The 26,522-nt window shown below is 40.4% G+C and overlaps 1 protein-coding gene across 1 annotated transcript; it reads right to left on the bottom strand.

Moving 5' to 3' along the window:
- Positions 1-2,621: 2,621 nt before the first annotated feature.
- On the bottom strand, positions 2,622-6,728 carry rpe (ribulose-5-phosphate-3-epimerase). Its single transcript, XM_085374568.1, has 6 exons — positions 6,577-6,728; positions 6,145-6,224; positions 5,928-6,067; positions 5,613-5,747; positions 3,349-3,435; positions 2,622-3,246 (listed from the first exon to the last, which is right to left on the bottom strand). Exons 1-6 carry the CDS (start codon positions 6,696-6,698, stop codon positions 3,124-3,126), a joined length of 687 nt encoding a protein of 228 aa, XP_085230694.1. The 5' UTR covers positions 6,699-6,728; the 3' UTR covers positions 2,622-3,123.
- Positions 6,729-26,522: the final 19,794 nt, after the last annotated feature.

The raw sequence follows: 26,522 nt of genomic DNA, 5'->3' as shown, positions 1-26,522 counted from the left end.
TATTTGACAGCATGTAGTAGGCTTTCCTATCTTAACCACAAATAACAGTACCTCTGGATGTTGTTGTCATGGCTGACTTTGATCTATAAGTTAAGGGCCAGTATGTGAGGTGTGTGCATATGTCCCTCTTTGAGCATCCTCTAACCCCCGCGAACCGGTTCTGTCCTTGTTCCCACTGCTGCTGCCGACATTTCTCTCTCTCTGCTTTTAAAACTTTGTAACAAATCAACAAATGGCATTTAGATAGTGTGGAGAGTGAAACAGCAACTGTCAATTAACTAATAATGACACTACGACATGGCTTAAGTAGTGTGGAGCATGTGTAGGTGCTGCCGACTCACTCACATTGAATTGTCTCTCATTTCCAAGTGGCAGCAACACAGGCATACAAAACGGCTGTCATCCTCTATTAGAACAGAAATCGGTCACAGTAGATTCACCCAATAATGCGCAAACACACATATAATACACAAACTCAACTGTAACACACTCGCACAGTATGCAAACCTCTATATACACGTGTGCATCGACCCTGTAAGCAAAGATGATGACATTATCTGCCGTTATCTGTGATTTTAAAATAAAAATACAGATTTTTAGGCATCAATATTTCAGCAGCTCTGTGAATTGCCTCCAAGACATATGCTGCATTATTAAAAGTGAGCTGCTTGCAGTTTGAAGTATGTCATGGGTGATTCTCATTGACAGGAGGGATTCTTTCAGCAGATAAAGAGATTAGAGAAACCACAGATATATCTCTGGTCTTTCTGGGTGTGCGGGAAAAACAAGGTTCTGGTTCTGGTGATTCAACAAATACAATGCTACGTATCGATTCCTGGAAACACATCCTGCTCGTAAACTTGCATTTCTCCTTGTTCAAACAAATCAGACACTGGCACCACTGCGAGACAGTAATCAATTGAAAAATAACAGCCCCCTTTTTTCAGTGTAATGATTGAAACTGACAGAGCAATAAAAGTCTTTGAAAAGCAGTCAAAGGTTAAAGCAGTGTTGTCAATATGCAGAGAGACAGACGGCTCCTCTTATTCACAGCAATCACTCTGTGTCCAATTATCTGCTGAATTTGTAGCGTTGCTGTTCACACTAGTAAGCCTGAACACACCATAGATTACAGCGCAGAGTTTTTAATCTGGAGGCTTGTAAAATATTTGTTCGTGTTTACAAATGAATAAATATACCCCTGACTATTTAATCAAAAAGGTTTTTGTCCAAACTCGCCATCTTGTGTACAAATGGGAGAGGGGGGAAAAAAAAATCAGTGGAAGCCAGTCACGCAGCTTGGATCATGTACTCTAGATTTTCTCTGTGAAGGAGCCATTAATCTCCTTCCACGTGAGTTAAAAGAGCTGTGGAAAATATACCCAGTGACAAGCAGAAGTCTAACACTGAAAACCTGAGTGAGGATTAATAAAAACAGACTTAATATCAATAGTAGAAGAGATCGAGCAGGCTGCTGCAGTGAAATGTAAGATTTAATTGTCGACATATAACACAAGGTTTTATGACAAATTCAAATTTTGTAAATGTATTGCACTAACAAAGAATAATAACTAAATTGCCCGAGGAAACAAACTGCTCCGGAGTCTGGTGGTACAGCATTGGATCCCTCCTCGTTTTGCCAGATGGCAGCAGGGTAAACAGGCTGTGGTGGGTAATTTTTTTTTTTAGTATCCTTTGAGCTGTATGCAGATACCTCACTGTTAACAGTGAGGCTCAACAGATGGATGCTGGTGAAAATCAAAGCATTTTGTGATGCTTCTAGTTAAGTTGCTCTCCACTGCTCCTGAGTAAAAGTTAACAAGAACTTGACATGAAAATTCAGTTTTCTTAAGAAGTACAGTCACTCCTCAGCGTCCTTATCCAGGCAGGTGTGTGCCGGCAGTGACAGGTTCTCTGTGATACTCATTCCCGAGAACTGAAATATGTTCACCTGCTGTTCATCAGCTCCACTAATGTAAAATGGGGTTTGAATTCAAGATTATTGCTGCAAGATTAATGTTTAAGGAGCACCTTACAGTTCTGTCTCATTGAGGCACCACCACCCAGTACGGCTTTCTATTGTTATAGTTTGTCTACTTTGAGGCCGGACGTGTTGTGCATTGAAAAAAAGATGTTCCGGCAACACACCACAACTACTTTGGTTGTAGTGTGCTGTTAAATGTAGACTTCTAATCTGAATGAGTCTAGCCATTCATTCTCCTCCAACCTCTGACACAAACACACCCAGATAACTGCTGCTCACTGGATATTTTTGGACCCTGAAAACCCTAGAGTTGGTTGTGTGGGAAAATTCCAGTAGATCGGCAGTTTCTGGGAAAAAAAAAAAAAAAAAAAAATCAGACCAGCCACTCTAACACCAGCCACCACACCGTGTTCAAAGTCACTTAAATCACTCTTCTTCACCGATTCTAGTTCTTTATGCCTAAATGCTTGAGTTAATACAATGTAATTGGCTAACTAGGCATTTATGTTGTTAAGCAGTGTACCCAATGATATAAGTACATAATGTATAATACACATTTATGGTCAAACTGCAAACACCACACACTTCCTTTCACTTTTAACTTTTTTAATCTGCAAAATCAAATTTCATGGTTTGATTGAATGGTGTACAATACTTCTACTCAGTATAACAGTAAATAGCTTGTGATTTCAACAACAATGAACGAGTCAAAATTGGATTTTGTGATGTATGAACCATGATATCTGGGCCATTTTATTTCTGTGATTCATAGGGAGAACACAGTGTAAATCAAAACAATACTCAGGAATGTTTACAGAGTTTCTCAGAGTAGCATTGGCTCCAGTCCTGAAATAGATGTTCCTATGCTGAGGTGAGACTCGTTTTGAGTTAACTATTCAGGAGACTGTGGCAAAAAGGATGAAGTTCAAGTTTTAGGAGGCACGACGCAAGTTCACTCCATCAAAGTGATTTGGATTTGGCTGTCAACACACACCCTCCACTGAAGCCCCCTGTTCAGACTTGGACCCTCAACCTCTAACCCAGAAATGTCCATATTGATTCCTTTCTGCTGGCTGCTGTGGTGGTGTTGCTGGGACAGGTAGGTAGAGTGTCGCTGTGAGGACCATAAATAGAACATCTCAGCGGTCCAGCGAGCGTTTCTGGATTGCTTCGGCCACCACGGTGCGCAGGAGGGCGATGACAGAACGAGGGTCATCACTGCCAATCACAGCACTGCCTGACACAATCATGTTAGCCCCTGCCTAGAGCAAATGGGAGCAAACAAAATGTAAGAAAACCTAAAAGCATATACATTTTGATTTTAGACGGTTATTTGATTAGCCTGTCGTGTATGCGTCGTTTACCTCTGCACACTTGTGAATAGAGTCAGGACCGACCCCTCCGTCTACTTCAATATCTAATGATGGGAACTGACTCCGCAGCCAGCTTACCTGGGTCACACATACACAGAAAAGAACTCAAAATGTGCCAAATACAATTTTCACAGATTAGTAGGAGAGCAAAGGCACACAATAATGCCGGTTTAATCACATGCACCCCCCTTCAACAAGACTGCAGGCCAAACAAAACCACTATATTGTGGTAAATATCTGCTTCAATAATGACTGAATAATCTTTTCAGAACTGTCAACAACCAACAGTCTGCACAAATCATACAGAGTGTGCCTTGGATCAGTGTTTTGCTTTTTACACCAAATTTTCACCCACACAAGAGGTCCTCCTCAAAATGGAACACACAGATTCATCTGAAAAGCATCTGTACGTGATCACTACAAAGGCCCGGCAGCACTCATACACCACATACTTCACATATACCTGAACCCATTGCACTGCTTTTTTCTAAGTGTGCAATGCAATATTTTGTATCAGCCTGCTGTGGGCTATGCTTGTGGAAAACCAGCATTGCCCACAGCAGGCTGGCTACAAAGAATAGTCATGGTAAAATACACTAGCAGTTCTAAGTGTTTACATACCAGGACATTTAAAAAAAAAAAAAAAAAGATCTGATCCTTGCTTATAATTATTTTAATACAAGCTCAGGTGAGCAATATTACACTGCATATTATACTGTGTCATTATTCATTTAATAAAAAACAAAGCCAAAATTTAGAAGCAGCGTGTGACAATGATTCAGTAGTTTTTAGAAGCACCTCTAGCAGCAATAACTTGAAGTTGACTGCATGATTTTATCATCTCTTACAGTGTTGAAGGACTTTTGGCCCATTTTTCTTTACAATGTTGCTTCAATTTCTTGAGGTTTGTGGGTAATTTATGTGCAGCTCTTTTAAAGAGCCCACTGCAGCATTTCAATCAGTATGAAGTCTGGACTTTGACTAGGCCATTGGAACACCTTGATTATTTTCTTTTTTCAGCCATTCTGTTGCAGATTTGCTATTGTGTTTCGGATTATTGTCCTGTTACATGACCCAGTTTGGGCCAAGCTGTAACTGTCAGATAGATGCCGTCACATTTGACTAGAATACTTTGATATACAGAGAAGTTCATAGTCGACTCAGTGGCTGCAAAACAAGTCCAAATTATCACCCCTCTGTCACAGTGCTGATAGTCAGTATGAGCTGTTTGTGCTGATATGCGTTTGGCTTTCACCAAATGTGGCTCTGTGCACTTTGGCCAGACATCTCCACATTCGTCTCATCTGTCAAAAGGACACTGGTCCAGAAGTCTTGTGGTTTGCTCAGATGCAACTTTGCAAAGATGAGCTGGGCTGTCATGTTCTCTCTAGAGAGAAGAGGCTTTCTCCTGGCAACCCGTTCAAACAACCCATTCTTGTTCAATCTTCTAATTTTACTGTCATGAACTTTCTCACAGAGGCCTGTAGAGTCTGAGATGTAGCTTTTGGGATTTTTGCAATTTCTTTGAGGATTGCACCCAATAACCTTGGGATAAATCTGCTGGGACATCAACTAATGGAAAATTGACAAGTGCCTTCAATGTTTGCCTTCTATGAGCAAACTTTCTCCCTGTAGAATAACAGACTTCAAATTGTTTGGAAATGACCTTATAACCCTTCCCAGATTGATGGATAGCAATAATCGTTTCTGTAAGATCATGCTGTTATCCTTCCTCCTAGAGAATTAACACACACCTGAATCCTCCAGACCAACAAATTAACAAAACGTCCACTTTTACTTTTTGATTGTTTTATCATTTCACACTTACTGATGGTCAGTTAATGAAGTGTGTTTAATTAGCCGCTCCTGGCTGCTACGTACCCTCTTAATTCATGTGGAAGCACTATGAGTGCATGCTTTCTTTTTACCATGATTATACAGTCTCCTGTGCAGTCTTTAATGCTATGACCATTTACTATGCATTTTTATTTGGATAATTTTAGGTGTAGTGTACAGAGAAACGCACATTGATTTTTTAATGCATATTCCTTTAATTTCCTTTCTTAAACTTCTCAAATAAGACAAACAATGACCTCACACCTCATATGCTAATGAAGAGTATAGAAACTGCACTGTGCTAAATTGTAAATTCAGTAAGTATGATAAATCCAATTTGTTCTGTTGTGGTTATGTGTAATACTCTTTTTTTTTTTTTTTTCAGAAAGGTCATTCTTCCATCTTTGCTTAGTCCTTACCTTGGGCATCATGTCTTCCATAAACTTTTGTCCCCCAAAACCAGGTTCAACAGTCATTACCAGAGCCATGTCGATCTGGTTAGCCCAGGGAGCCAGCTCTTCAACAGTAGTACCAGGCTTAATAGCCAAACCCACCTGTAATACAAGTGAGCGAGGGTCACTTTAACACTCACATGTTTATAACAAATGCCGGGGTTTTATAATTCCCTATCACTACAATTATACAATTACACTATAATTATGCAGATGTCTTTATCGTCAAGGCAGTGAATAAGTAAAGCAAGTCTGTCTCTTCTTTTGGGGTCTTTTCCTCACCTTCATGCCACTCTCTCTAATCTCTTTAATGAGGTTTCCAGGGTTGGTGGTGGCCTCTAAGTGGAAGGTGTACTGATTGGCTCCTGCTGCGGCCATAGGCTTGACCCATTGCTCAGGCCGAGACACCATCATGTGCATATCTGCAACATTCACACTGTCCCAATACTGTGCGGCACAACAATACAATAACAGTGATTGTTTTATCATTAAGTCTCACCAAAGAACGGGTCTTGGCCTACTGACTTCCTCAAACACTCCACCATGGGATGGCCAAACGTGATGTTGGGTACAAAGTGCCTTAAAGAGGAAACAAAGAGAAACTTTTAGATTGCAACTGTTGTGCTCTTCATCTTGCATAAAAAGCTTACACTGACGTCTTGCGTAAGTGTGGAGAAAGCTAAAAATGTCAAAACTACCACGGAGAAGTATAAGGCAATAACACTTTAAAGACAGTCTTGTAATAGTTTAGCACCCAAAAGGTTTTAGCCTTCCATTTAAACCAGTTACAAAAATATCGCCTGCCCGGCTTAACTTTTGACAAGCTAGGTTAGCTTGTTGATGTTAGCCAACTTTGGCTCTCAAGTACTGAGCTTGAAATTGGCTTGCTAGCAGCTAGCACAACAGGTAAACTATATGCTAACCAACTGACCCATCCATGACGTCCAGATGCAGGTAATCCGCCCCACACTCCATCATCCTCACACACTCGCTGCCCAAACAGGACAGGTCGCTGCTAAGGATGGACGGACCGATCTTCGCACTGTAAGCCATGCTGCTAATGCTGTATTTCTCTGCGTGCAGCCTGACACCTAACAGGACAAGCTCGCCGTACCGTAAAGCTCAACTTCCGCTGATGACTTTCAAAATAAAATCCAAGAACGGAGAGCGAAACGTCTGGCGTCGTGTCGTGGAGAAATATGTAGCTAGGCAGCATAGACAAGCTTCGAAGATATTTAGGACATCATGCAAGTCTGTGTTTTATGCTAAGAAGAAGTTAGATAAACGTGTGACTGTCTTTAAGACATATGTCTTTTCATTTGTGATATTCTTCCCGTCGATATATATCTTCAAAGTATGTATTATTGCATTTTTATGCTTAAACAAGCTAAAGGCAACTATCCAATTTTAATAAAGTACTAAAATTATGAATGAATAAAGACGTATTTTTTAACATCTTAACTTTTTTCAAAAACTTTCCTGTTTTGCTCTAAGTGTCAGTGGGTAGTTTGATAACTTTCTCTCACGTTTTGTTGTCATACTTCCGCCTTCAGGTTAAGACAATGTGTGCATTTGGACACTAGATGGCGCAGAGCTCATAGCAACGAGCTCCTACATCTATTAGTGGTTTTTATCTGAACAGCAGAAGGCTGATCGGGAAAAAGAAAGATCACAAAGCCTCTTAAAAAAAGAAGAAGAAAAAAATGGTTGAAAAACAAAACAAAACTATAATAGTTATTTCCCCCACAATGTAATAAGTAGGTGCAACAATTTCTAGCAAATCTTTTTTTCTTTTTTTTTTGGGGGGGGGGGGGGTTGGTATAGTTTTAGAACAAGGCAAATCCATTTCCTGAGACATCACAACAGATAATTATGCAAACACAAAATAGTAAATGGGCTGCACTTAGATAGCTCTGTTCTACTCGATTTGCACACTCAAATTGCTTTCTGACTGCAAGCCTCATTCACTCATTCCTCACACATATGCAATACAAACACTTTTTCTATGCCTAAGTGCTTTGCCTAACATTCACACAGACTCGCATAGATGCATTGGTGGCAACTCGAGGTTCAGTATCTCGCCTAAGGATACTTAAACACGCAGACTAGGGGAGCCAAGGATCAAACCAACGGCCTTCCAATTAGTAGATGGCCTACTCTACCTCCCGATCTGCAGCTGCCTCAGTCGCTTTAAGTAATTGGATGCTGCTGTAAAAAGTAATTGGATGCAGTAAATAGTGTAAAAAGGCCTGAAATTGTTAAGTTGTTTGTAACCTTTCTGAATTCTAATTGTTTAGCATGCTCTCTGCTCCTGTCTTTTTCTCTGCAATTGACCATTGCTTTATGGTTGAATCTCTCTTAGATTTAACAAGTTTATTCTTATGACCTCTCTCTGTCATAAATATATGTTAGCGTGACTCAATCGCTAGTTTGAAGGCATTAATATAAGTCTGTCTGTGAAGAAAAGTTTGATTGAGTATTACTGAAAAAGGCTGGCTTCCAAGTAAATGAAACAATCCCCCCCCCCCCCCCCCCCCAAAAAAAAACAAAAAACAAAAAACAAAAAAAACCCAAATACATGTATGTCTCCTAAAAACCTGACACCTGCATAGAAAACTTAAGTCTCCAATAATGTGTTTACATGTTACATCACATTTGGTATGCCCCCATTCATGGTTAGTTGGCACAAGTTGGTATAGAAGCTTAAATGAGTTATAATTCATCTCAGTTAACTTTTAGCTCCCTATTGTGTGATTTGTTTGTCGCTTTCACCGTTCTGGATGCAGTCCCCTAAAATAGTTTGAATATTTTTCCAGATGACGGAATAAGCTGCTGTGATTTATAACGAGCAGAAAGCTGAGCTGAGCCTCTCTGCAGCACTCTGGAAGCCACAAGAGTTGCGCTGTTATACCCAGATAGGCTCAACAGAATTTGACATTTAGGAGTTCTGGCCAAGTTTTTGCATTACCACTGCAGTAATGGAAATACTAGAGGCATGGCTTATCCTGATTGACATGCGGTCATGATACACACAGATTCTAAGAAGGGCTCAGGCAGGATACGTTTGTGCCGCAGAGAAGCTGGGGGCCTCAAGAAACTGAAGAAGGCATCACAAAAGTGAAGCTTTGAGGTTTGAAAACCATATAATGGGCTGGTGCAGTTGTTGAAAGAGGTGTTTTATTGGTCGGCTCATACAACAGTCCTTCACAGTTTTTCTCTGTGCAAAGTGTCTCACTCTCTCGAGCCGTTCTGATGAGAGAGGTGATTCACTGCAGCTCGTTAAGTGATTTAGAAAAAATTTAAATTTAGGAGTGCTTGAAAAGTCTCTTTCTACTTGGGTCACACTCAAGGTCAAACCACTGCCGGCAAGCCCAGTTGATGAATTTGTGTTTTAGGTTGAAGAGGCAGTCATTCTTTTTCCTGCAGCTGACCAAAACACAAAATGAAAGAAAAGCATTCTTACTTTTAAACAGCTTTAACACCATGCACATACTTTCAGCCAACCATAAGCCTCTGTTTACTGGGGACACACACCTTTTTATGGTTAAGAGGAGGAGGGACTGCTGAGGAATGTGACTTGCAGTCATTTGTCGGATGTTTTCAAGCTGTACTTGTTCATTCTTGACGTATTCTTAAAAACAAAACAAAAAAAATTGAAAAATCAGCTTTGTATCAGCCGCATAATGTCACATATTATCACATGCATATCAGTGATTATGCACTACATATAATGCAATTTCTCAATAAGTATTTTGAGAAATAATATTATTTTCCCAACACATACAATGTTCATGTTGTCATATTGTCAAGTTTTTAAGATACATTGTAGTCATCTACAAAGCATGAATGAAGCCATGAGCCATGTTTGTTTGCTTATAATACCACGCCATCTCATCTTACCTACTTAACACTAAAGTGAGAGGGTGGACCTCTCCACACACTTCAACGCACAATTTATTTCAGAGTCTATTTGGATGACTGAAAATCCTCAAATGCCCGTCTGTAGCCTCCTCTATATTTTCTACTTCTTCATGGTGAGTGATCTCAACGAGCTAGTGGATGAAAGTTCCCTTGTTATATGCGTTCCTGCATCTCACTTGCCTGTGAAGACTGTTAAAAAATGTCTTTTCAGCAGCACATCAGGACAATTAGGAGCTGATGTGGATAAAAGCTGAAGACTAATCAATTCCATTCCCTGGTCTAGTGAGTCAGTGTGTGTCCGTCATATTTATAGTTGCCATTTTAAGAAATTTCATGGTTGGACAGTTACAGGAATTAATGTTCTTTGTTTTTCCCAGTAAACTTGCCTCACATCGGCATTCAAGGTGTCAACACTTTTTCAGTAAGTTGGCATGCGGCTTCATTGGCAGCAGTAATAACGATACGTCCCTGCAGATTAGGACTCTGGTGTTGAGGTTGCTAATTAACTGGCACCCAGCAGTGTGTGTTCCCGAGCATGTCTGAACGTGTTTAAAGAGCTTAACAGTCTTCTGAGGTAAATCATGTACCAGAATTAATTATATACAGTAGCAAATCAGAGGCAACCTCAGCTAATGCCATCATACTGGTAACACAACATAATAGAGACAGCCTATCCTATAACAATTAATCATCTGCAGGAGGGATGGTGTGTTCATAAAAGAAAAAAAAGTCCCTCTGTTTGTGTTTTAAGTACTCTTCCAGATATCGTATGCACATGCACATTCAGCAGCACATATGCATGTTTACGCATAAGCTGGGTTTGTGACCCTTAACCCTCCACAATTAAAACCAGGAACACAAATGGTGACCATGCTGCTCAGTGTTTTATCGTTTTTCCTGTTCTGTTGTTGATTATTAAGAACTTGGTGCAACTCCAAACCTTTTATGTATCATCTTGATTGTAACCTTCCTCCTTCTTCTCGCTAGGAGTTGAACTCTAAAAGCCTGAACAAACAAACAGGAATTACCCTTTTTGTGATGGTCAGAAGGACAGTGTGGAACATATCTTTTTAGCCTCTCCCTTCCTTGGCTTTATGTCATCGTGGTCGGGGTCCATAAGTGGAAAGGGAAGGGTGGGGTGGGCGCTACCTCCCTCGGCTAGGTTAATGCTCCTGATCAACTTTGTTTCCTTCTTTTGTGTATGTATCTTAAGTTTAGACACGTTACAAGGATGCTATATGTGACATGTGGGCAAAGGTACATTAGAAAAACAGTATATCAGACAAAAACAGCTTGAGTAATTCTAACAAGCTTCAAAGTCAATATTTGGTAAGACCACCTTCATTCTGCAACACAGCCTGAGCTCTCTTAGGCAGGTTTCTTCTCATTTCTTTTTTTTTTTATTTGCCTGTCCCGTTTGGTTCTTTTGCCATCAGAATTATGGATGAGGAAAAGAAAAGGGAGAAAGGAAGAGGGGGAAAAAACAGCGGAGAAGAGGGACAGGGATAAAGGGCAAAAAAACAAAAACCAACTACTGTAAATAAGCAGACAAAAAAATACATATATCAATCACCTGGATCACCTGTTGAGAAAGAAAAAAGAAAACAAGCAGAAGAAAAAGAGAGCAATACAATAAACAACATCACAATGATATATGGGAATATAACAGTAAATACTAAATATTAAACATTACTGTGCAGCACGTAATATCGACAGTGCACAGTGTGCTTTGAGGTAGGAGCCAAAAAGGGTGTAGTTTGTGTGTGTGAGCACCCGTGTGTACACCTGTGAGCATGGACGCGCTTGTTTTTAAAAGGTTCCTTCATGTAATGATCTGCTAGAGGGTGTGGGGGGGCCACAGCCCCGTCCTCCAGGGCATGAAGCAGGTATGGAGGAGATCAAAACTCCAGACATCCAGAGGCCCCCAGAACACAAGAGACCAAGGAAGACCAACAGAGGGGCAGCTGCACCACTATCCCAGAAAGAGCTGAGGAGAGTCCCAGATGAGGGGTCGCTCAGCAGCCGCTGAGCAGAAGCCAGGGGGGGTTGCAGTGACGTGCCCGTGAGCTCCGCCGGCAGCCAGCTGTGCCAGAGTGACCGAGCCCCAGGCCGAGAGGCAGAGGGCACCCCACCCTCGAAGTCTTCTCATTTCTTTAAGCTGTCTTCAGGAATAGTTCTCCTTTCAAAGCTCTTGTCTTGATGTATTCTGAGTCAACCAGGTAAGGAAATCCCAAAAAGTTCATTCTGTTCATCTGGACATAGCATTTCATCACCCATCCAAGTGATAAATCAACTTTTTGGATCTTTTGTTCTATTTTCTGTCAAGATGATCTCACACTGCTTCAGTAATTTTGAAGTCTGTGCTCTGGGGACGCCTATCCATGGCTGGCGGTGTTCCATTGTGTGTTTTTCTGTCCAGGTATGCTCTTATTGCATCAGTGCAGTGTGTTTGGGATCGTTGTAATGCTGAAAAGCAAAACTGTTACTAATCAGATGATTTCCAGTTGGTATTAAGTGGTGGAAATGCTGATGGTATTCTTCTGCATTCAAAATTTCATCCATTTTGACAAGAGCCCCAAAATGACTGGCTGAAAATCACAGCAGTGATTTTGCAGACGGCTGTAGACACTCACTGTCATACATGTCTTCTCACATCCTGTTATATAATAACAAAGATTCAAACAAAAGGATTAATCACTACATAAGACCTGTTGCCACAGATTCTCAGTCCAGTTGTTGTGCATTTTGGCATACCTCAGCCTTTTCTCCCTTTTTCCTTTCAGTAAGACTGACTTCTTGACAGCCACCCTTCCACTGAGACCATTTTAAACTATGTCTTTGGCCTTCAAATTATGTGTTTGTGCAACAGGCTATTGTAACAAAGTGCCTAAAGATACAATTTAAAATTGGCTCTTTGCTAATAATAAGTCTGTTATTGTAGACATAACACTGGTTCCCTTGAGTTTGGTGCCTTTTTATGCTTGAATGATTCATAGGTCAGTGTTAAGTGGCTTAACAAACAAAAACATTCATTTGAAAATGGTCAGGTACAAAGACCGGACTGAAAATAGTGAAAAAGCAGCCAATATTAGAAGCTCAAGACCACTTTAAAAATGACCAAAAAGTCTGGCTCCTTGGGGAAAAAAAAGAAAAACAGAAATGAGGGGTGTGCACAGGATTTTATTTAAACAGCATCACCCGGCATACGTCATGGTTTGTATTCTTTGACATGACCTTGGCATGTGTGCCCTGACCACAGCACACTTCCTAGCACTAGTGGCAAGCATAAAACAGTAATTGCCTGTGAAAACCCCCTCTAGGGAGAAATGCAATCTTCCATGAGTCGTAATTTAGTGCTTCATGCTGGACTTGTCACTTCAAAAGACCAGAAGTGGGAGCATATTTTTTAAAAAATAATAGCATGGGGTTATAGGAGAATAAAAACACATTTATAAAGAATTTTTTTGGTGATTTAATATCAGTAGCCCACAGAGAGGTTAATCTAAGCAAAGATCACCCCCTGACTTCATAAAAAAATGTAATCCACCTGATTTAATCTTTCATATTTGAAGTCTGGATGCAACAAAACACTGCCAAGTTTAATATTTTCCCTCAGTGTGTGCCTGCAGAGTGCAGGGGTTTGGTTTATGAAAACTGTAAATCCACTTCTAATAAAAATGCTTTCCAAGATCAGTCCTATACTATATGAGCATTCCTTTCTTCTTCTAAAAAGGTACACGGTCCTGAATTTAGTGTGCCAACTTGTCCTCCAGTTCTTCATAAAGCAACTTGTTTTTGTATCCATATTCTGCCTAAACTGTGAATTGTGACTATTTTCTCCTCTGTTGAAAACAGATTAAATGTTAAAAGGAACATCAGCTGCTAAGCATGACTCAGCTGTGGAGAAAACTCTTTGGCACTGAGCGTCCATTTCCTTTGGACAAAATAAGCTTATTGCGAAAAATATTTGAGAACCATCACTATCGCATGATTTAAGTGGGAGGATGGATTCTGACCCCATCTGGTGCCTTGAACAGCTGCTGGACCCACTGTGGAGCGTGCTAAAGAGCCAAGCAGTTTAGACAAATTCGCCCAAATCCTTTTTTCTCAGCGAGGAGCAATTTAGGGATTTCAACTGCAGCACAGGGAAAGGTAAGAAAAAAGAGTGAATATATATATATATATGCAGTTATGTGTGTGTGTACAAGTTCAACCACTTGTTCACATCTTACGTGGACGCAGACGCTAACTGTCTGTGACATTTTCTCTTCCTGTCGTTCAGGTCAAATGCTCTCCTGACAGGATTTTGACTAGGATGGCTCTCCAGGGAGGAGAGCAGTAAGTGAACTATGTCAAACTGCCTAAAACAATCATTTGTGAATTTTACTACTTTAGTGGTGGAAAAAAGAGCAAAAAATATAAAAAAGTTTTTAAACCAAAAAGGAAGCGGAGTAAATTTTAAGACTTCAAGATTTTATTTTGTAATATTTGGGAACAATTTATACATTAAAAAAATATAACACATTAAAACATAGTGTGGATCTGAAGTGGTTTGAACTGGGCCTAGAAATCAGTATAATTACCTCAACATAAAACTATAAAAACTATGACTAATATAACCAACTATAACCACTGTCTCCACTGCCAACTCTTAGGCAAGCTTTCTTGTGAATTCTCTCCGTAGTCTTTGGGGAAAGTTCTCCAGCCTTCTTGATGGACATTCCAAAACTCATCTTTGGATGTTGGCTGCTGTTCAAGCTGTTTTGAGAACATTTCGATCCGGGCTCTAGGGAGGCCGATCCATGACTGATAATGTTTCATTGTGTGCTTTTTCTACCCAGATGTGCTTTTACTACCCTGGCAGTGTGTCTGTAATGCTGTAAATTAAGCTGTTGCCAATCAGAGTCTTTCCAGATGGTATATCATGGTGGATCAAAATCTGATGATACTTTTCTTGGTTCCAAATTCCATTAATTTTGACAATTTCCATCATGTTTTACAGATGGCTGTAGACGCTCGTTGTGGCACCGGTCTCCTGCTCCTCCTCCAAACATAGTGACAATGATTTGAACAGAAAATTTCACATTTGAATTGATCTCTCGGTAAGACCTGTTGCCACTGATTTTCAGTTCAGTTCTTGTGTAGTTTGGCATACCTCAGCCTTTTTTCCTTCCTTCTCTTTTTTAAGACAGCATCTTGACAGCCACTGGAGATGGGTCAGTTGAAGGGCCAGATACATCTTTCAGGTCCTGTTTCAGGTTTTTGCTGGATTTTTTTTTCTTTTTCTGAAAGTCATGGCTTTCACAAAGTAACTATCTACTGTAGTTACTTTTTTTTAGACCTGACTTCTTGGGTCTTTTTTTTACTTTACTTGTCCAGTTTCTTAAAATTGTTGAAGGATACATCATGCCAAGTGCAGCTAACAGCTCTTTGGAAATCACCTTGTTGGTGGAAAAATGCTATTTTATAGCAATGTGTTATCTTTGGCATTTTTCATAGATTCAACTAAAGAAATGAGAACAAATTATATGCTTTTATGAAAGACTGTTTGTAACAAAGATATAATTTAAAGTTGTCTGTTATGTGTAGACAACACTGGTTCATCCTTTGAATTAGGTGCCTGTTTTTTTTTCTTGCATGATTCATAGGTTAGTGAAAACATTCCTTTAAATCCTAAAGGTACAAACACTGGACTGAAAATGAGTGTTGCAGCCAGTGTTGGACACCTATTGCTCAAGACCACTTTTTAAAAAAATGGCAAGAGCATCTGGTTATAAAGAAGAGTTGGTTCAAAGGCTTTTCCACAGTACTGTACATAAGCAAAAATAAACGTATCCATATGCAGAAGCCAGAAAACTAAAGGTAAAATCCAATAAGCCTCTCAAAGTCACCAACTTAAGTAGGTGATAATATATTTATCTCTTCTAATATTAGTGTACTTTTTACTTATGACTCATCTAACACTGATAATTTCACTTAATGTCAGGATCTTTCTGATGTACCTAATGCTCATCCCTTTCAGTCACTGACACTTAATGCCAGGTTGCAAAGGAAAACATTCAAGCCTTTCTCTTCAGATTCACCACAGTTTATTAATCCTATCTTTAGTCAGTTAATCTCATTGAGATCAATACCTCTTTTGTATGAAAGATCATATTTAACAGTCACACAGGGCAAAGAACAGACAGATCCTTTCTCAAATCCTTAGGTCTTAATGTTTCATAGAGCAAGTAAGTAAACGTAATGAAACCCTACCGCTGTCTCTCTCTGTACATTCAGCTGAGAGGGAAAGTCCAAAGTAATTACACGAAATGTATGATAATAAGTCTCCAGATACACTTCATCAACAATGATCCTTGTCAGTGTAACAACATGGATTTCTGAGTCTTCAGCTTGGATTGTAACAGCCAAGCACCATTATCAGGGGAAATTGCTTTACGTTCCATTAGAAAAGAAGAGGGCTATGTGAATGGCTCTATGGACTCTCACACACACACATACACATCCTGACAGAGTGTTGTCCCACTGTCCAATTAACCTCACACAGGGAACGGACGGAAGTGAGAGCAGGAGCGTGATGGGTCAGGACCTCCTGTAGGCACACAGACCTTTAAGAGCACTTCACTGACGTTTCCACAATCCCTGTGTTTTCATTCAGCCTCTAGATATCCTTTCAGACATTTTTTCCCCTTCTTTTATTCATTTTTTTCCTGCTGCTGGTTGGCAGCATAAAAGGCTAATATTGACTTTACTGACATATCTTTGTTTGGCATGGGAACGCTTGAGGCTTTGGCTGCTGCTGGCCTCTTTGAGTGGCTTACCAGAGAGGCCTGGCAGAAAGCCAGCATGTATAGCAGCTAATAATGGACTCTGCTACACTGGTCTGCTCATCACATGAGAGAAAAGTGAGGAGAAAGAAACAGCTATATTTGAACAGGACAGGAAACTGTAATTTGGATTATTGCATGTGCTCAGCACTGCGATAAAAGTGAATAATGTTGTACACATTGCTATCCATAAAAGCCAAATAATAAAAATATATATATATATATATGTTTAAAAGCATTTGGCTTCCTAAAGGCTGCTCCGAGCAAACACTAGAGAACAGCTTCTTAGGGGAAAGTGCTTTATCTTCTTATTCTGCCAGGAAACATGCCACGACACTGAGAAAGTAGAAAAATATGTCTTGAAATTGAAGAGCAAGGATCAACGGGCACTATTCCAACAGGTTTCATGAGCAGCTTCATCAACAGAAACGGAGGCACGAAAGGGAGTTCCACAAATCCACATGAGCCTTGACAAATAGTTTTTTTTCACTAATGCAGAAACTATCTGAGAGACAAATAGAAACACAGGCAGTTTTGAAGAAGATCCACCCAGCAATGAAATTCAACAATGTAACAAATCAAGGCTGTTTTTCAGGCTGTGACTGGGTGTTCCCTCTCTGTGTTATATAAAGTCTACCACTGGAAAATGAAAGCTGTTCATTGGGTTCATCAGAGTGGTTTTTCCTTGAGTTAAATAACCAGTCCTGTGGGTAACTGTTTAATTAACTTATTTTTATCGCAGAAACATGAATCATTACAGTTTGCCTTCCAAACCAATAAACTGCAAGTTTTAAATTGGGATTCTGTGGAAATTGACTATAATATTGTTCAAAAATACTGTCAGAAATGTCAGTGGATTTCAAATAAACAGTGCACTTTGGTTTTCTTGCTGAGCACCGAGGCGATGAACACAAAGGACCGACAAAGCACCAAAGCTGTAGCTGCCTGCTGCTAATGACTGGCTGCGGTTTTCCTTTGATTTGGCTCCAGCTGAGCTGCTGCAGGTTATGAAGGTCATAAATATCAAGCTGCAGCCACGGGGCAAATAGCCCGTGGACATGAGGAAACGGCTAGCTCATCTTTGTCTGGAGGCAAAATCCCATCCATTGAGCAAAAGATGTGAAAATATTCTTTCAATCTATAATTTATAAGCTGCTAAATATAAAAACAGTGTATAAGAGGCCCTGCTTCAAAACGGAGAGCTGGTTAGACATCTAAAAAGGCAACGTGAAAGAGATTCAAAGGTTAAAATTCATGCCTTAGGATGCGTTGTAGCTTTGAAAACTGTTGTTTGAGGCCCTCATCAAAGTTGCATGCTTACGTGTCCTTTAGCAAGATACTGAGCTCCAGAAATGTGTGACAGGAAAAGAACCATATTTGTATAAATCCTTGTGTGGGTCAAATGTATAATGTACTGTAAATGCAGGCTGTTTACCTAAAAGAAAAAAAGTAAGTGCAACAGAAAATGCAGCACTAATACTGTATTCAGTCCTCATTTGAACTTGGACAACTAGATTCCTCATGGAATTAATTTGATCCAAACAAATACTCGTTTGTTTTGGGAAAATGTTTGTTTGCTCGCTTATGGGGATAGCGTAGCATTTTAATTTGCTTTCTTGTTGTATGTTAACATAATCAAAGATGCGATAAGAGACCACACACGTTCTGTGGTAGTTTCCTAAAGACTTGTTGGCTGTAAACAAACAACAGATTTATTCAAATTTAACTCTTTACTGTTCCTACATTTAGTGTCCTTTGCTGTTCAGTAACAAATCGGAACAAACAGAAACGGCAGCAGTAACAACCACAGGGCTGTCGGGAACAACCTGAGTTTATCTTGCACCCTATCTGCAGTTGTCTTGACAGTCGAGTGAATTTTAGTTGTGCATTCCTGTGGTATTAAGGCACTCACGGATCCCTGGCAGGAATTTCCCTCAGCCTTCTCTTCTGTTTTTTTCTGCTGTGTCCCTGCCCTGCCTGTGGAGGTGAGAGAAAGTTCATCCACGTAAAATCTGAAATCTGAAAGAGCATCTTTAATTTTCATATCCAGTGTTCCACTTCCTGGGTGTGTATGTATGAAATGCTGTATGTATGCGAGTGCGTGTGCGTGTGTGTGTGTGTGTGTGTGTGTGTGTGTGTGTGTGTGTGTGTGTTTAACAAAACCATAAAGAAACAGGATAACTGTTCTATGGTATTGACCAACGGGAGTATTGGTTTACTTCCAGACAAAGGATACAAGAAACCTGTGAATAACATTTTCATAAAACACCAGAAAAACAAGAGTTGATTCATGTCATCGCCTTGGCAGCACCTCTGTGTTCTACAGTGGATTCTTTTGTTATTTTTCTACCAAAGATGAGCTCGCCATCAGGGGCCAATTTTCAGCTTTCTGTCCAGAGCTGTCTTCAAGCCATGTTCCCCAGATGATTTATGGGTAAATGTAGACTACAATCAACATCACCTTGACTCTGTAAAGATGTGTGAAATTTTCCATGATGGGCTGATATTTTCAGAAACGGCAAAGATCAGGGAAATGGAGACACGGGTGCGACGATTGGTTTCCTGCTGCGTCCTTCCTGAGATGAGGTGGTAGGCTATCAAGTCCAGATGTTTTTCCAGGTTACAGTGGACACTGTGATACATTCCCTCTGTGCATGACATCTTTCCTTCCATGTGTAGTGCAGCTGCAAACTTCATGGAAATGACGAATTAAATGACTTCACTCGTAAAAGCCTTTTGTTATCGGCTAATGCTAGCGCTGGTTTAGCATGTTTGGGAGCTCAATTTGACATTAAATGAGATGCTAGTTTTGGTTTAAAATGAAATGTAGCTTCTTCTGCCAAAACTGAACAGCAGCTAACTCCTCTGAATTCGTTTTAGTGCAAACAAATGCTAAACTAGAAGAATGGGCAGCCACCTGTAACTCAAACCTGCCACATTCCTACTGTTATAGCTGCCGTCAAGCTTTTGAGGAAGGTACTGCCCACTGTTGCCTCTCATGCATAACAACAGAAAAGAATTGAGTCACACTTCCTGAAGCTTTTACACATCAGATGTGTAAAATTTGCACCAATGACCGGGTGATTTTCCTGGACGACTTTTCTGATGCGAATAAACAGATCTTACCAATCAGCCCACTGCATTTTGCACCAAGTGCAGCTCAAACCACCAGAAATACCCACAAACAGTAAAATAGTACTATTTTATTCTAGACACAGAGCTGGTCACTGCTTAAGGTCAGTTGGCTCTCTGGATTTAAGTGTTTTCAGTCGTATGACCACGAGTGTGTATAATATCCAAGGAGTCTGCCTTTACAAAAGGGCCATTTAAAAGGACACTGAATTTAATCATGGTGCTGTAATGTAAAGTCAAGAGAGCAGGGTCACGAGTGCTGGGGCGCATAGTGCGTAAACCTGCCGAACCTCCTCTCGCACTGACATTAGCACAAAATGTAGTTGGCCCAGTACTTTTTTTTTACCGGATGAAAATCATCATTATCTTTGCAACATGCACAGAGGGACAAGGTGTTTATGGAAAAAAACAGTCTGGAAACTGAGCATTCACTACTTTTCAAGCACAGTAAACAGCTGTTAAAGATGGACGCTTGACGAAATCCAAAACAGAGCTGAATGTGTGTTGACATGTTCACCATATCAAAGGCATCACGCATATGTGAAGTCTTCTGTGAGGCCTTCACATATGCGAGCAGTGTTATGACTCTCTTTGGTCTACAGTGTCTTTCGACTTCTTAAATGTTGACATAATCAGGCTCCAGAGGCTGATTAGGGTTATTTGCGCACTTCTGCTTCTGGTTTATAAGTCAGCAGTATGTCCCAGCAGAGCCACTGCACTGTGACACTTACTTTCATCACCACAGCATTCAGCGTGCTTAGAGCAGCAGTCGTCACTGTCACAGTTATTTGATTCGTTCTTGTGCGTCACAGCATTCAGCACTCCTGGTACGCATTCCCCACATGGAAAAGAAATAGCAAAAAAGAAGAAAAGAATTAAAAACATTAAACTAATAATAACTTTGCCATTAATTCTGAATATTTATGTTCTATTTCCAAGTCTTCATAAGCCTTGGGTTGTATGTGTCACTATATGATTAACTAAACAGGGGCTCCTTTCACATTTTTCTCATACAACATTATGTTTACTTGATTCATACTTAATTCATTCTAATCACGTTGCATGAGAAAAATGCAAAAGAGGTCACATTCACATTAACCCATAGTTTTTTTTCTAGTTTTTTTTTCCATATGGTTCTGTTCAGAGGTTTGAGTTTTCATCAGGCAGCATGTGGCAGCTATGCCAAGACTCAGCTGACTAACTAAGAGTGAAAGAAATCAGCGACAGTTTATGTGAAGTCTCTCACAACTTCTGGAAATAACAGCACAGACAGGACCTTAAAACACAATGATATTAGAGGGAAGTATTGGGTGCTTCCCTTTCTTTTCTCCAGAACTCATTCATTATTTATTGCATGAATTCAACAAGATACTGGAAACATTCCTCAAAGACTCTGGTCCTTACTGACACTATAACATCAAACAGCTGCTGCTGATTTTTCAGCTGCACATCCATGACGCAAAACTTCACATTGCGGTTAGAAATGGGTGCACATGGTCAGCTGTTGGACGTGTTGTGCGTTCAGAGATGCTCTTCCCTAGTATATTGAGTGGTTATTTAAGTTATTGTTGCCTTCCTATCAGCTTGTAGCAGTCTGTCCAATCTCCACTGATCTCTGGCATCAACATGGCATTTTTGCTTAGAGAATGGCTGCTCACTGGATATTTTCTCTTTTTCGGACCATTCTCTGTAAACCCTAGAGATGGTGGGAAAGTCCCAGCAGATCAGCACTTTGTGAAATACAAGCCTGTCTGGCACCAACAACCGTGTCACATTCAAAGTCACTTAATTCACCTTTCGTCCCCATTCTGATGTTCACTTTGAATTTCAGCTGGTTGTCTTGACAGTGTCTACATGCCTAAATGCTCTGAGTTGCTGCCATGTGATTGGCTGATTAAATATTTACATAAATGAGCAGTTGTACCTAACAAAGTGGCCAGTCAGAGTATATAAAGCTGTTTCATTAACCTAAGACCATGCACCCTGCCAAGAACCATGTCATGAGAACACGGCCATAACAAGTCAACTTGTGAATTAAAGATAAAGTTGTTGTGTGGAATCACAAATCTGTAATTTGACAGAGCTATTCACTTCAATATCTTCAAGCTGACGTAAAACTGAGCCTGTTACTGTGAGAAAATGTAAACTGTGCCGCCATGTGTTTTCACCTGCTACGTGACATGCATACACATATTTCCAGACAAGCACGCATGGGTGCCTGCACCGTTACACCCTCAAATGTCCAGACACACATATACTCAGGCACATCTGTAAAACCCACAAGTCCTGATTAATGAGTGTAGAATTTAAAAAAATGGGTCTAAGCCTTTGTGTTTCTGTTTCTATTACCAGGCCACCTACTCAGCACTATTTATACAGTGTGCTGCTAACATAATCCGCATAGCGGGAGAAGAAAGAGTCTGGAGAGAATGGGTTGAATGTAACGGAAAAATGTATGAAGATTTAATTAAGAGGAAATCATTACATGGGTTAGAGGAAAGGGAGGGAGCTGAACTATTTTTAAAGCCGGGAACCTGTATGTGACTGTAAGTGACCTGTGTTTTATGTTTGTTTGTATTTGGGCGCCCCGGCTGGGCTGGATCGGCTTAGCTGCTTGTGTGCCTCATCCATGGAGTCCCAGTGGGAGGCCCAAGTTGATGGATGATGCCTGGAAGCTCAGAAACTCCAGTGTGTTCACAGAAGAGCTGTATGAGCAACTGCTAGACAGTTACAGGTGTTTACATACTTTAGAGTTTACATGCATGTGTACATGAGTTTGGGTGTACATGTTTATTGATGGCTGTTGTGCTTTAGGTGTTATTCTAACATTACTGATTAGACAGGCATGTGAAGGAAAGCTGTTTAATACTGTAGCAGAAAGCAGTGAAACACACACCTACACAGCCTCCTCCCTTAAATGTGTTTGTTCAACCCCCCCTCACCTCCTATAGAGTTACAAACCATATACCAAGTGTAAGGCCAGGATGGGAAGCTCAGTTTGGGTTGCAGTCTTTAGCCATGACATTTCAACCTCAGCGAAAATGTTCATCCATCAACCTACAGCATAGACAGGTATACGGTTACATACCTTGTACATTGTTTGAAATGTATGACAAAATGTGATTCCCACAAATGCATCTCTATTTGGAAGATTGGTTTGTTTGTTTTTTGGTGTTTTTTGTCATTTCCGTCTTCATGTTCTTGAATGAAAACTGATTGGTAACTTTTTGACTGTAAACCCCGATGATACTAAAAAATGTCCAAAGCTGTGCAGCTCTGTGAGATTGTGCTTCAAAATAGATAAAACTAACTACTGTTTTCTAACAAACTCAGAAGCTAGAAGCTAGTAGATAAAATATCCACTTTTTCTCCAAGTGTTAAGTGTTGGCACCAGTGTCAGAGATTAGGGGGAAGTACAATTAAGGACAAGACAAGAATGAAAGAGTTAAGTACAAACATGAAGTGCATTTTCTTCTTAACTCATTCACTGCCAGCCATTGGCAGTGAATGAGTTAAACCCATTGACTCATTCACTGCCATTGACGGCTATAGACGTCAATGGCAGTGAATGAGTTAATAGCAGGCAAACGTGTGGCAAATACTAAACTTTCATGAGCAAGTTAAATTACGAGACTTCTAAGTCTACTGAGAGATATAAAAGCCTAACCCAGCTGTCTTAGGGCAAGAGATAGGGTACACCAACCAAGGGTGTCCAACTCCAGTCCTCAAGAGCTACTATCCTGCATCTTTTAGATGCATCCCTACTCCAACACAGCTGAATTAAAGGGTTGGATTACCTCTTCAGCATGCCATCAAGTTTGGCAAAGGCCAATTTGATGGCAATTTTTCATTTGATTCAGGTGTGTCGGAACAAGGACGCATCTAAAAGCTGCAGGACAGTAGCTCTCAAATACTGGAGTTGGACACCCCTGCCCTAGACAGATATGCAGTCTGTGAGAGGCCTAACAACATAGAGACATTTGCACTCACAAACCAATTAAGAATCACAACTTAATCTAACCTCACTTCCTTGGACTGTGGGAGAAAGCCAGAATAAGTAGAGCAAACACTAGAGGAACACTCTGGCCTGATGGTGGAATTGAACTCAGGACCTTCTTGGTGTGAGGCAGCAGTGCGAGCCACTGCACAACTGCTCATGTAGAACAAGGACTTCCCATGTAGAATAAATAGGTACATAAAACAGGATTTAAAACATAAGCACTGTAATGCATAAGTAATAAAATAAGATTAAAATACAGTTCATAAATACAAACTATATGGTAATTACCTTTAAAGGATATTTTCTTTTTTTAGTGCATGGACATTTCATTCTGAAACGATTTAGTGAACCATCCGTTTATAAAGATGACCAGCCTCAGATGTACTCAGACAAATAACATGTCTCACTGTTTCCACATTACAAAGAAATGCTGCAATAGTGAATCAAAGAACATGTCATCACCCCACAGTCTGAAAAATAAATGTGTAACCGTGTCTATAGGAAGGCTGTAAAACTGAAACATTCAGACGTCTGGCTCTGATGAAATGAACAATTCTTACTCTTTCTTTACCCCCCTTTCTAATTTTCAGTGAGCCTGTTGTGGCCCTCAGGCTGTGTGTTTAACATCCGTGGCCTAGATGATGTCTTTGAGGAACAACCCCAACACGTGTTAGCGTGATACATTTTCCGTTTAGCACTAAAAAAGTACAGCTGAAGTTATGGAGAATGTCATTAGTTAGTCACAAACTTGCATTTCAGCAACAGACATAAAGAGAAGAGTGAAAGAGGCTGAAAATTAAACTTCCCTGATATAAATTATAGTCATTTTCATGCTTTCATTGCCAGACATGAAACTGAGGGGGTTTCCACTAAAATGAGCAAATTTTAAAATCTTTCTCCACCTCATTGCTGTCATACGTATGGCATTTCTTGGCTCCCAGCACCAAATCATGACTGTTTGATGCTTTGTGTTATTAAAGTAATATAATTAGATCATAGAGCAAATGATCACACAGAAAGCAGCAGGGTTGTTTTCTCTGTGTCTTCGTGTTAAATAAATCTTCATTGTCTACCAGCCTTGCCTTATCTTTTAGCTGAACTTGAATTTGTTGGACAGCTCTCCTATCAGTTTAGAAACATTATTGCAAGATAAACTCGGTGAAAGGTTCCTGCTGTTTTCTGCCTCCTGAACAGGGAATCGGGCTGATTTACCACATCTATGCCACAGCTTCATGCTCTTGATGTTAGAGACTGGAGCTCCTTATGGGTTTCTCCTACAGCTCTCCCTTTCAAAGTTCCTTTTGGAACAATACAATAGCTGCAGCTGTGACAACAATGGCGACTTGAAGGAAATAAAACCAGCAACTGATACACAGAGCAACTCATGACCAGTGCAGGGGGTAAAAGGGGGCAGAGGGTGAAAAAAAGCTTCTGAAAATCTCCGGCTCATATCTGAATGCCAAGAGGGAAATACAATCCACTGCGTGTTTTCATTTGGTCAATTGTGTGGGTGAATGCTGAAATTTAGTGTCACGCAGGGTGTGTCAGTGCTCAGTTTCCCCACCTTAAACCACCCTCACTCCCACCCGGAAACTACAACTTCCTTTCCCATTCATCTCAGTCTAATTTTGTTTTATTTCTCAGGAGCCATTTTACAAACTCATTTGTTAAGCTACATAAAAGCATCTCGAGCCCCGTGAAACCAAGCTTAGGAAAACAGTGGCGAGGAAACTCTCCTTTTCAGACAAAGAGACGGATTAAAGAAACAGCCGTCACTTATTGTAGGTATTGAGGTTATTGTACTGGGGCCAGCTGCAGCAACCCTCTACCACAATGAGACGCAGACGTTTCACAGTCAGAACCTGGGCTGGAACCTGCATGGAAACAGCCAAAGGTAGCTGACTGTGTTTTTTGTGGTTGACTACTCATTATGAATTCCTTCTTTTCGCGGCAGGGTACACGACATAAATCACAGGTTGCTCGAGCTAGAGGGAACTTACAAGCAAAACAACATAATGGAGAAAGAGTTGAGTGAGTTCCAGGGAGGCAGTGGAGGTTTCACTCCTGCGGGGGCAGTAAGTGGGGTGTTATGGAGGATGACGAGTACCTCTCATTTCAGCCAAGACGCTCCAAGGTGGCTGTTGAGTGACACGCAGACATTCGTATTCACCTCAGGGTGTAAATTTTGTGCATGTGTGTGTGTGTCAGTGATGGTTTGAGAAACTCCCTGAAAACTGATACCATGCAGAGTCGATCTGTCTTGCTATCCAGACAAGAAGAAAAAGGGAGCAGATAGGGAAGGAGATGGAGATGTTTTTCTTTCTTTTTCAGTGACAGACAGGCATAAACACATCATCAGTGACAGGACGCGCTGAACTAACATGCGATGTAAAATGACATGTTAGATAGTTAATGGGTAAAGACTGAGAAATAACATTTCCAGGGAACATAATCCCGGCAAAACTTCGATAAAGCACATAGACCATAATTCCTTGTAGACTGCTGGCAGGACCTTTCGTTTCAAGTCTTTGTTCTTGTTGTGTTAACTGAAACTGTCAACACCTTTTACAAATACAAAGCTTTTTTTCTGCTAAAACAATACTATATACAGTATAACAGGTACAGGGAATGAACACATGCACTTATTAATTCATGCAATCATCTTCATCCCGCCCCTTGTGATTTTTTAGAAGATGAGCCACTTGGGAATATTGCTTTACATGCACTTCCTATAAGAATTCAGGTGTTCTAATGACATTTAATAATTCCCAGAGAAAACTGGGATAAGCTGAATAACATGTTTGGTAACGCGCACGCTGTTGCACGGTGCACGCTGTGTAGTTTTGTAGTCTGTGGTGAACCGAGGTGGGGCGGGGGTTGTTCAAATAATACATTTCACCTTGGGTTAGAATGCGGTAATGAGAATATCAGAATGCAGGCGTACTGAAATGCTATTGTGTGCTGAATTAATGTGTGACTGGCAGCTATAGTTTGGGG

Source organism: Diplotaxodon limnothrissa, linkage group LG16, assembly GCF_057381915.1.
Source record: "Diplotaxodon limnothrissa isolate DT_005_m linkage group LG16, D_limnothrissa_male_GT1.1, whole genome shotgun sequence".
Taxonomy (NCBI): Eukaryota; Metazoa; Chordata; class Actinopteri; order Cichliformes; family Cichlidae; genus Diplotaxodon; species Diplotaxodon limnothrissa.
This window is presented reverse-complemented; position numbering and strand designations above follow the sequence as displayed.